Genomic DNA, 10,596 nt, shown 5'->3' on the forward strand with positions numbered 1-10,596 from the left:
CCCTAAAAGCGCTGTAGCAACAACTAAAAGAAGAACTGAATACAAAAGGCTACCCCACCTTGTCTCACCCTAGATCTGGAAAGCTGTCCCACTGCTTACCTCCATCTATGACAGCCACATTTGCCATATGTTGATTATTCTCCCCCAGCCCATGGTCTGTGGTCCAGTGCCAGTCGTAGAAGAGGTAATGCCAGCCCTGGCAGAGTATATGCAGTCTATACAGGTTCTCTCGGTCCCATAGCAGTGACACCAACTGATTTTCCTCCAAGCTACCGAAGTGTAGACTTTGTTTCAGATACCAGTGATAGTTCCCTGTGGTCCACAGCTGAACTGCAGAAAAACAAATAGTTACCAGACCAGTATTTGAGACCCAGCTCAAACCATCCCTCCCAACCACCACTGCCCTTCTCTGGGTGGGTTAAGTGCAATTAAAATAACAGTTTAGTCTTCAGTCCATGACCTATGTCATACAACACACAGCACAAGAAAACAACGCGCTGTGCAAAAGTCAATCCTAAAATTCACTGAGCTACCCTTTGAGACAGTACTCCTGGTTTAATGAAAGACTCAGACCTTTACTATTCCATTTGTACCACTTCCAGTTACAGCAGCCTGGAAGATGCTACAATCTCAGGCTGAACTACCAGTTTTTCCTCACCAGCTGAGCTGGTTTTGGCTGGGGTGGTTAATTTTCTTCACAGTGTCAAGTATGGGACTCTGTTTTGGATTTGTGCTGAACACAGCATGGATAAGTGGTGTTTTAGTTATTGCTGAGTAGGGCTTACAGAGAGCCAAGGTCTTTTCTGCTTTTTCTACTGCCAAACTGCCAAGATGGCAAGGAACCTGGGGATGCATAGGAGGTTAGGAGGGCACACAGCCAGGACGGGTGACCCCAGCTGATTAAAGGGATATTTCCACATGACATCATGTTCATATATTAAGTGAGAAGAAGAATGAGGAAGAGTGGGATATTTGAACTGATGGCATTTTTCTTCTGTAATAGAAGTAACTATTACACGTGATGGGGTCCTGCTGTCTGGGACATGGCTGAACATCTGCCTGCTCAGGGGAAGTGGTGAACTAATTCCTTGCTTTGCTTTTTATGGCACACATGGCCTTTTCTTTTTCATAGTAAACTGTTACTATCTCAACCCATGGGTTTTCCAGCTTTTACCCACCTGATTTTCTCTATGATATTGCTGGTGGGGAAGTGGGCAAGTGACTCTGTGGGGTCACTTGGCTGCTGTCCGTGGTTAAACCATGACACCAGCACAGTGGTCTCAAAGCCACTTGCAAGCCTCCACAGTGTCTCCTACCCTGCAGGTAAGTACCCGCTGCTAAGAACATTTGCAGGCAAGCGTTAAGGGCCAGAGCCCCATGGAGTGCTCTCACCATAAGTGTTTGGGTTGGAGTTTTCCACCTTCAGGTCTTCCAGCCATATAGCCAGGATTGTAGAATCTGCATTCCAAAGCATTTCGTTAACCTGCAGAAATAAACATGGCTGTGGCTGATATTCTTGCTCACAGAAAGTTTACAAGACCAGGAGGGGCTCCAACAACAAAAGGTACATCAGTTAATACACAAACAGAGCCTGTGTGCATCACAAAGCTCCTGAGAAGGCATCCTGAGAAGACCACAGATGAAGAGGCCACAAAAATGACAGCAGCCTTCTCTTTGCTTTCCTTGACATTAAGCACCTGCCAAAAGACCTCTCAGCATCCAAGCACAGAAGCTGAAGTAAGACTCTAGCAATAGCTTCTCACTTATTTGGGATAATGTGAGTATATAACCTCACTCTTGCAATGACTGACATGCTGAAAAGTACTTTTGATTCACTTGCCTAGTATAAAGTATATAGAGCACAGAAGTACCCCAGGGCTACAATCATCCTTTACTATGTGTCTTTGTACTACGGGCTTGCATCTTCTCCACATGTTCTCTTTTCAGGTCACTTCTCCCATTAGGATAAGTACAAAGTATTAAGTTAAAAACCTTTTCCTAGAATCTGGAAGAGATCTAGTCCTCTTCTCCATTACACTCTCATCAAAGAAGCCCAGACAAGGAACTTACTTTGACCTGCCCTTTCTGGAAAGGGAGGGTGAACTCTCCATGAAGAAGTCCATTCTTTTCCAAAAAAACCACATCATGTCTGTTGGGTTTTTCTTGTGTAGATGCTATCAGGTTTCCGGAGGGCCTTAAAAAAGAGTCAAATGAAAATTCAAATGAAAATTCATTGCTTACACAATCCCCAACTGTCACTCTAAATCCCCGTCATCTCACATTTTTTCCAGTGGCATGAAGAAAAAGGCAGCAGAGGACGTGTTTTCCTCAGCACTGTTCAGGCAGTCATAGATCCAGCACAGACCAGAGCTTATGACAGCCACCAAATGATATGTCACCAAATAAATGTCAGCACTAGGAAAGGAACCTGTAATATTTCTTTTTATGCAGCTGAGCCCAAACCCACTTGACTCTGACTTTATGCAGAGACTCTATCCCTTCTTCCCATTTGTGATGCAAGTATTAGGGTTTTCAGGGTTTAAAGGGCTACTCTTCCTTATGCTAAATCAGAAGGCAACTTTCTTCAAGTTTTGGGCAAAATCAACCAAATGCTGAAGAAATTAAAATGATGCTGATCAAAGACTGTGACCAGGGAATAACAAGCACCACTGCTGTCGGCAAGCAGACTGCAGTACTACTCACTTCCAGGACAGTGCTTGTTCTAATCCTGAGATAGGCTCACTTGTTGACTGCAGCACAAGCTCTCTGCTCCATACCCGGACCTTCCGAGCACCTACAGGTTGAGAGAGCAATGAGACAGAAGTCTAAGAAAACTGGGAAGAGACTTTCCTAATTTTATGAGGGCACAAGAGCAAATTTTGATGCACATGCATAAAAGGAGATTTCTCTTGTACACCTTAAGGGCTAAGAATTTATTCTGTGTCAGGTAGTTCTCCCATAGTAAGCAAGTGACTAAAGGAACTGTGTTAGGAATTTCAGTCTGATGTAGTTCAGTCATAATAATTTTCCGCTCCAGCTCTCACAATAGAAATGTTAAAATTGAGCTATAAATTTACAATCCTCCCTAATTTGAAGTACTGAAGGTAAAAATCCAAACAAGTGGAAGAGCAGTGCAGTTTGACGCAGTTCAATATGTTAACCAATACATTTAAACTGCTCAGAAAGTAGTATTTATAATGGAAAATACATTGTTTTCCATGATAGAGTCTTAGAAGTAATGTACAGTTTTTCATGAACACACAGTCTTAGAAGTAATGCATCACCTCTTTGACTTCAGGGCAGAACCAAGGGAAAAGTATCACCAGTATCTAAAAGAAAGTGTGCAAGGCTAAACTTACACACTTGTGAGGGACAGTGGGCATATGAACCCAAACATATTCATCCATTTGGCATTGAGAGCCTATCAGGTATTGCTTAAAGCTTGAGCAGGTGAAAGAAATAGTTCAGATAGTATCTGCAAAGTAGTATTCCTTTCTGGCATCTCACAGAACTGAAAACCAAACCACACAGAAAATATTCAAAATATCATATCTATAAAATGGCTCTGAGAACATCAGAGCAGAGAAAAGGGCGATTAAATAGCTCAACTCACTCTCTAAATGGTCAACAGACACAAACAGTCCTTGCCTTACCTAGATTATGTTTAAGAAGCCCTTTACACAAGCTGGTATTTCAAAGAAGTGGGGTGCCATACCTGTCTCTGGACAGACAGCACTCACTGCAACAAACTGCCCATCTCCTCTCCACGTTACCCGAGGCCTGCCATCATCCCAGGCTGATGTTGGTAGCACTTCCTGAAGTCACACAAAAGAAAGTGGCATCAAAGCTTGGGAAGGCACCTGCTGTCTTTGTCTAAACAGACTGCTCTTTCAAGAGCCTTGGGATGAAATCCATCCATTAAAAAGTGTCAAGACTAGTAAGTTAAAAACTCACTATTCAAAATGTTGCTTTAGGAAACACTAGAATTAAAACTATTTAATTCAATCTGTTCCTCCTCCAAGTGCATATGACTGTCTCTTCACATGACCACACACTATCCTTCCCATTCACTGGGGTCTCTAATTATAGACAACAGTGCATAAGCTGGACACACGGTAAACTGAGATTTGCTTAAGATCGATGCTGGAATGGCTGCAAATCTTACTTGGAGCTCTGTTTGAAAAGTAAATACTCCATGATGCTTGCTTGAATTCAAAGATAAAAATGTATGATTTCAGACAACACAGGAACAAACAGAAGCAGCATATGAAGAGAACTACTGGAAAGGTGGTGGCAAATCAGCATCACAGGAATAACAGAAACTCTCTTTATGCATGTTTTCCCTGAGAGAGCATTGGCTTGACACAAAAAAAGCAGTATAATACCGTCTGTTTGCGATGAGCTGCCTGTTTCCCTTCTGATCCATGGAACTGTGTCTCCTTTTTACCCCAGCCAAGAGCAACAAACTTTCCTGGAGAAGAAATAATCCTTGTAGTGGAAGATTTACAGATAATACCTTAACTACTGTGCATTATGTACACAACTATAGCCTCAAGCAACCCACTCCTTTGTGGATGCCACAGTCTGGTCAGAGAGAGAAAGCCAGATAAACTTTCCCAGGAATTGTTCTGGGGAGTTTTGAGAAGGCTGAGAGAAAGAATTAAAACGATCTTGCAGCTGGTGTTTTGAACAGTTGTTTTTCCATTATACGTTTACCAAAGGGCATCTTCTTAATTAGCCAGTGGTGACAGGGTGTTGATTACATGACCAATGAGGTCCCCCTGTACAGGAATGGTGCACAATGGGTTTCTATGGGTTTTCATATTAGCCTGCTGAAGAGAGTTAATGTGTTGCCTCACTCCCGTTCCTGACTCAACGATGACACACCTTCTTCCCAGATTTTATTCTAAAAACCTGCTGGGAAGTTATGTAGCCTAGAAAGTACATTGGTATATGGACCTTACTTGAATTTCTGCTGACAAGTAACAATATTGACTTTACCCTTCTGCTGTCCAGCAGCATTACAATGTAAATAAAATGTCTCCTGGGGCCTCAAAGTGCTCAGCTCCATTTCCTTACTTTCCATGTGCTTACAACATATCAACTACATCAGCTAGGGCAACTTAATTTCAGTGCACTTCTCACCTTCTCCAAACTCATCTTGGTGGATTTGCTTCTCAGTAATTGGTTCAAAATCCCTTGTCATCATGATGAGAGTCTGCTGACCTGCAAGGCAGATATAAAATATGGTATTGGTAATGGTATCTGCAGCAAATAAAAACTCAAGCGTTCTCCTGTGTGCTCCTATTGTTCTGCCATGTACCTGAATACAGAAAACATGGTACTAGAGAGAACATATCCTTCAAAGCATGAAACCGCAAACTGGAACAGAACACTTCCAAGTTTTTCTCCTCAAAAATATGCTTCCTGGCCTAACCTTAATAAGTTTTTCCACCTTCCTAACAAATACCTGGTTCCTTTTCTCTGGAGATATGAAGGACAAGAAGGCCACTGGGAATAGTCACCATAGATTTATGGAGAGAAAATCATACCATCCTGATAAGCTCCTACAATGAGATGACCAGCTTGTGAATATGGGGAGAACAGTGGATTTCATTTATCTTGACTCTAATAATCTTTTGATGCTGTGTGCCACGTCATCACAGACAAACCAATGAAGTATGGGATAGATAAAAGGACAGTGAGGACCAGCTGAACTGCCAAGCTCAAAAGCTTGCTAGGACTGTCAGTAAGTGCAGCTCAAGGTCAGTCACCAGCAAGCCCCTGGACACTAGGCACAATGATTAACATTGTCCTTAATGGTCCAAAGAATGGGACCCTTTCTAAGTTTGTAGATGACACAGAGCTGGGAAAAGCAGCAGGTAAAGCAGAAGATTGTGCTGCTGTCCAGAGGGACCCTGTCATGTAGGCAAGATGGGCTGCCCAGAACTTCATAAAGCTCAACAAGAAAAAAATGTCCTGCATATGGAAAAGAATAATCTTAGGAACTAAAGACAGAGTGGAAATCAAGTGGCAGGAGAGCAGCTTGGCAAAAACCAATAAACTGTGTTTCCTGAGGCACCAAGTTGAACTAGCTAGCAGTACATCCTGCTGCACAGGTGGACAATAGCATCTGGCTGCATTAGGAGTGCTCCCAGCAGGCTGTGGGAGGTTATCTTGCTCCTCCACTCAGTGCTGGTGAGATATATGGAATGCTGACTCCATTTTTGGGCTTCCTAGTGCAAGACAGACAAGGACATACTGGAGTGAGTCTTGCAAACGATCAAAATGATGATTAAGGGCTTGAAAAATCTGTCACATGAGTGGAGGTTAAGACAAGCCAGACTGCCCTGGAGAGAAGGCTTCAGGTACAATCTTTCCAGGTAAGAATCTCAACAGCATGTGTAAATATATTATGTGGGAGGTGGGGTACAGTAAAGAAGACATAGCCAAGTTGTTTGTGGTGCTGAGCGACAGCACAAGAGGCAATGGGCACAAACTAAAATACAGAAAATTCCCTTAAAACCTAAGAAAGTGTTTTTTTCTTACTCTGAGGGTGGTAACAGATAGAAACAGGATGCCCAGAGAGTTATGGGGTCTTAAACCTAAATGGACAAAATCCCCAAATAACTTGCTCTAAGTAACACACATTGAGCAAGGTGGTTGGAATAGGCAATCTCCAGAGTTTCCTTTCAGTCTCAAGCACTCTATGATTCTGTTTTGTCTGAAGCTAATTTTATTTTCTAGATGAGTCACACCTGTAGTTAATTAGGGCCTGTGACACATATATTTCATACCAAAGGCCAAGAAACAGTTTTTGTTATGAAGAAACCAAATGGTGATATAAAGAAGTCTTTATGCTTTTGAGACAAGATCAAAGGTACTCCCTGGGAAGATTTTAAGGACTAAAAACTCTTCCACAAAGCAGCTTTTTGGGCCTAACCTATTTCTGCTTGGATCTCCGGAACACCTTATGAACCATGAAATGAAATCTAATATATAGGATCTGGTAGAGTTTTTTCCACTTTAAGTCCTAGTCCTAGTCTTGTAACTTTTTCGTCTCTCTCTCAATCTTGGTTATGTTTTGTGCTTTGGCCATAGAGAGTTTCACTTCTACAGGCGGAAAGCTTACAGGCTATTGTTGGTACCTGTTGCAAGCAAAACGAGCTCTTGGTCAGGACTCCAGCTCATCACACTCAGACCGCTGTCCACACTTCCAACACATTCCACCTAAAGACCAAAATAAGATCACAGGAACGTGAAGGCAGCACTATCCCAGCACAAAAGCAAACAGTCACCAAGGGAAAAGAAAATTGCCTTCTACTTAAAAAAAAAAAATCTAAAGTCTAACTTCACACTTTGTGTTGAACAAAACAAAAGACACATTTCTGACTAAAAAGAGTTCCAGAATGTTTATGAATGAGAACCCAGGTAATGTAGAGTCTAGCACATTCTACCATACACCATTTTAGAGAGAGCTTCATTCTGCAACTCTCAGTCTTATGTCAGCACAGATAGTGTCAATACTAATATGACCTGATAGGGCCTGTGATTACATTGGTAAATATTCTTCAGTAACAAAACACAGACATAATGATTCTTGCCTAGAAAATTCCAGCACAGGGGTAAACTCTGACCAGCCTGTGAATGCTGAACTTGACAACTGTATGTACCTGAACCAATGTCAAATTTTATGGAAAGCTGGACTAGTTTTACTGGGCCATCATGAGCAAGTAATAGCAGTAGGCAGAGAACTTTTGTTATGCATGGTTACCCTGATTTGCAAAAGGCATAGAACAGAACAACAAATATATCACTTGTGATAAAAAGCATCATGATGCCATTCAAGAAATTAGGCTTGGGGGTCACAATCTTTCCAGGTAAGAAAAGTGTGACTCGGCACCTGTCAGCAGACTAACTCTCGCTTACACAGAGAGGGTTTCAGAATAAGCAGAAGAGTCTTCCAGACCTCCTTCTTGGTGCCGAGACTGCACCAAAAGAAGACTGGAAAGTAAAGCAAAAAACCAGAAAAGTAAGCCAGAACCCCACAAAATAAAGAATCTGATGTTAAACCTGATGCAACTGTCAATGCAAAAAAAAACCCCACAAAAAAACCAAACCAAACCAAAAAAACAACAACAACAACAACAACAAAACAAAACCAAAAAAAAACAAAAAAAACAAAAAAAAACCCAAAAAACCCCCAAAAAACCCAAAAAAACCCCAAAAAAACCCCCCAAAAAACCCCAAACCAAACCAAACAAAAAAAACCCCCACAAACCAAAAAACCCCAAAAAGCTCTGGTAATAGCTATTCCCTAATGATACACTATAAATTGCAATACAGGACACATTTTTCAGATACAGCTAACTGCACATTTAAGTGGTATCTGCAAATCAACTGCAAACATGAACCAAAACAGACAAGCTGCAAATAACCACAGTTTTACAGCTAACTCAGACAGACCACTATCATCTCATGTCCACTTAAACCTGCACTGCTGGACTAGTATTGTGGGAGCTGATTCAGATTTCAGAGGGTGCTGCTGTGGTGTCTTGCTGAAGATGATACAAGACACTGAGGAAGGAAGAGAAAGCAAGTATCTCAGTTTCTGCCATCTCCTAAATCATGCCAACATGTATCTACTGATAACAAAATGGTAGCTACATAGTGGATTATGAATGGATTACTTTATTCTTTACCTAGTCTCAGTGATATCCTGTTTCTGTAAGACTCTCCATCAGATCCTTTGCTGCTAGGAGCCCACTGAGCAAACTCAGAGGATGCAAGCTGTACACAGGCAAACCATCATTTCAATTCAAGTTCTTTTACAGAGTATATATTCTGTCTTTAGTCATTCCCAAGGCTATCACAAAAATCAGTTTGTCTGCCCTGAGAATGGAAACTAGCCACAGCTCAGTATGCAATGAGTGTACAACTAGCCACTAAAGAAATTTTAAATGTTACTCTTTCCTCCAAATTTCCTCAGTACAGCTGAGTCTTTCCTGCCATGTTACCTGCTCTGTGCTCAAATTGCACAGTAGGATGTCTCCAGCTGCTGTAGCAACACACACACTCTCCTGCTCTGGAAGATCTTCAACACCCACGATGCAGCCACTTCCATCCTCAGGCAAGAACCCATCCACAGTCAGGGAAACTTCTCTTGACACCTTGATACAGAAAGGCCAATGGCTTACTAATTATACATCACCTTCCTGGGATTTTTGCAGAAATGACAGCGTAAAAAACATAGGTATATTCCATCCTACTGCAGTGACACAAAGCACTATACAGTAGAAGAGTGTGTGAATGGCACCAGAAAAAAGCCAACTCACAAGTACTTATCTTCACTTATGGCAAAAGTGATAGGAGAAAATGAGAAAACCCAAATATGGGAGCAAACAATACACAACTTCCAATTTGCCCTGCTAATCATCTTTCAATACCCTTTTCATGTTTCACCAGAGTATCAACATTAAGAAGTGCGTGGGTAGCTGCTAAGAGTGTCCTGCTGCTCTTAAGGGGACATGCAGACTACTATACACAGCATAAAAAGTAATTTCTAAGGAAAATCATTTGGATGGTTAAGGTACAGCAATCTTTGAAAATTAAATCCCTGGAAAGCTCCAAAGTTTTTTTGTCAGTTAATTTCAGAATTGAATGTACTGAAGGAATTAGATGCCTCAGAGTTGCACACTGAGAAGAAAGCAACACAGCTCTAATAGGAATTCATGACTCAATAGCATTCTATTATTTTAGAGGTATGTCGGCGTGTTTTCCTCCCTAGTGCAAAGTTTGCAAAGTTTCCTCTTGTACTCTTCACCACCTCTTTGCCTGTTTGGTTCTGTTTTGTGAATCTGTTCGGATGCAACTGTTCGTCAGGTCGTGCTTAAGACTAAACCACGCGAACGACACGTGTCTAACACAGCCACGCTCTTAAAAAGGCAGATAGAGTATTTTAGAGGCACAGAAAGCCTCTTCAGCCACGGAAACCACAGTGCAGCGGCTTCCACGGCACCGTGAGACAGCAGCAAGCGGCCGCGGGGAGCAGCGGGAGGGTCCAGGATCGCGCAGACACCGCCAGGAAGGGGGAGCCGCATTAGGAGACAGGCGAGTTCCCGGCGAGCTGCCGCTGGCGGAGGCTTTGCAACCACAGCCGACCCCAACACGCCGGCAAGCACCAGAACCCTGCCCCGCAGCCGCGGCCCTCACCGAGTCCCCGCCGGGGCGCAGCTCCACCAGCCCGTACTGTGAGCCCACGAGAACCACGCCGGGCTCGGCCCCGAGGCAGAAGCACAGCGGGGTGCCCGTGGCGGCGGCGGAGCGGCACTCGCCGGCCCGCAGCAGCCGCAGGTTCCTCATGGCGGAGGGAGGGAGCGAGCGATGAGGCCGGGCGGCGAGGGACGCCGGGCAGCGAAGGACGGCAGGCACCGGGACCGCCTCACGGCGCCGCCCCGTCGTGCAGCGCGAGCGGGCGGGCGCAGGCGCCGTGCGCGGTGTCGCCCCGCAGGGGGGAGCGCGGCCTCTCCTTCCCTCACGGGCCGTGCCGGAGCGCTGGGCCCGGGGTTGCGAGCCGCCCCGCTTGAGGCGGCAGAT

The 10,596-nt window shown here is 43.6% G+C and overlaps 1 protein-coding gene across 1 annotated transcript in view; it reads right to left on the reverse strand.

The window, feature by feature from the left end:
- The window catches only part of ELP1 (elongator acetyltransferase complex subunit 1), a 33,296-nt gene extending 22,929 nt beyond the window's left edge, over positions 1–10,367 (reverse strand). The window contains exons 1-10 of the mRNA XM_036402926.1: positions 10,213–10,367; positions 9,018–9,170; positions 7,149–7,230; positions 5,146–5,226; positions 4,386–4,471; positions 3,716–3,815; positions 2,704–2,794; positions 2,071–2,194; positions 1,393–1,483; positions 100–330 (exon numbers count right to left, since the gene is read on the reverse strand). Coding sequence (XP_036258819.1) covers positions 100–330; positions 1,393–1,483; positions 2,071–2,194; positions 2,704–2,794; positions 3,716–3,815; positions 4,386–4,471; positions 5,146–5,226; positions 7,149–7,230; positions 9,018–9,170; positions 10,213–10,362 — 1,189 coding nt within the window. The 5' untranslated portion in view covers positions 10,363–10,367. The remainder of the gene's footprint in view (positions 1–99; positions 331–1,392; positions 1,484–2,070; positions 2,195–2,703; positions 2,795–3,715; positions 3,816–4,385; positions 4,472–5,145; positions 5,227–7,148; positions 7,231–9,017; positions 9,171–10,212) is intronic.
- Between the last annotated feature and the right edge of the window lie 229 nt (positions 10,368–10,596).

The sequence above is a fragment of the Molothrus ater genome, chromosome Z (genome assembly GCF_012460135.2).
Source record: "Molothrus ater isolate BHLD 08-10-18 breed brown headed cowbird chromosome Z, BPBGC_Mater_1.1, whole genome shotgun sequence".
Taxonomy (NCBI): Eukaryota; Metazoa; Chordata; class Aves; order Passeriformes; family Icteridae; genus Molothrus; species Molothrus ater.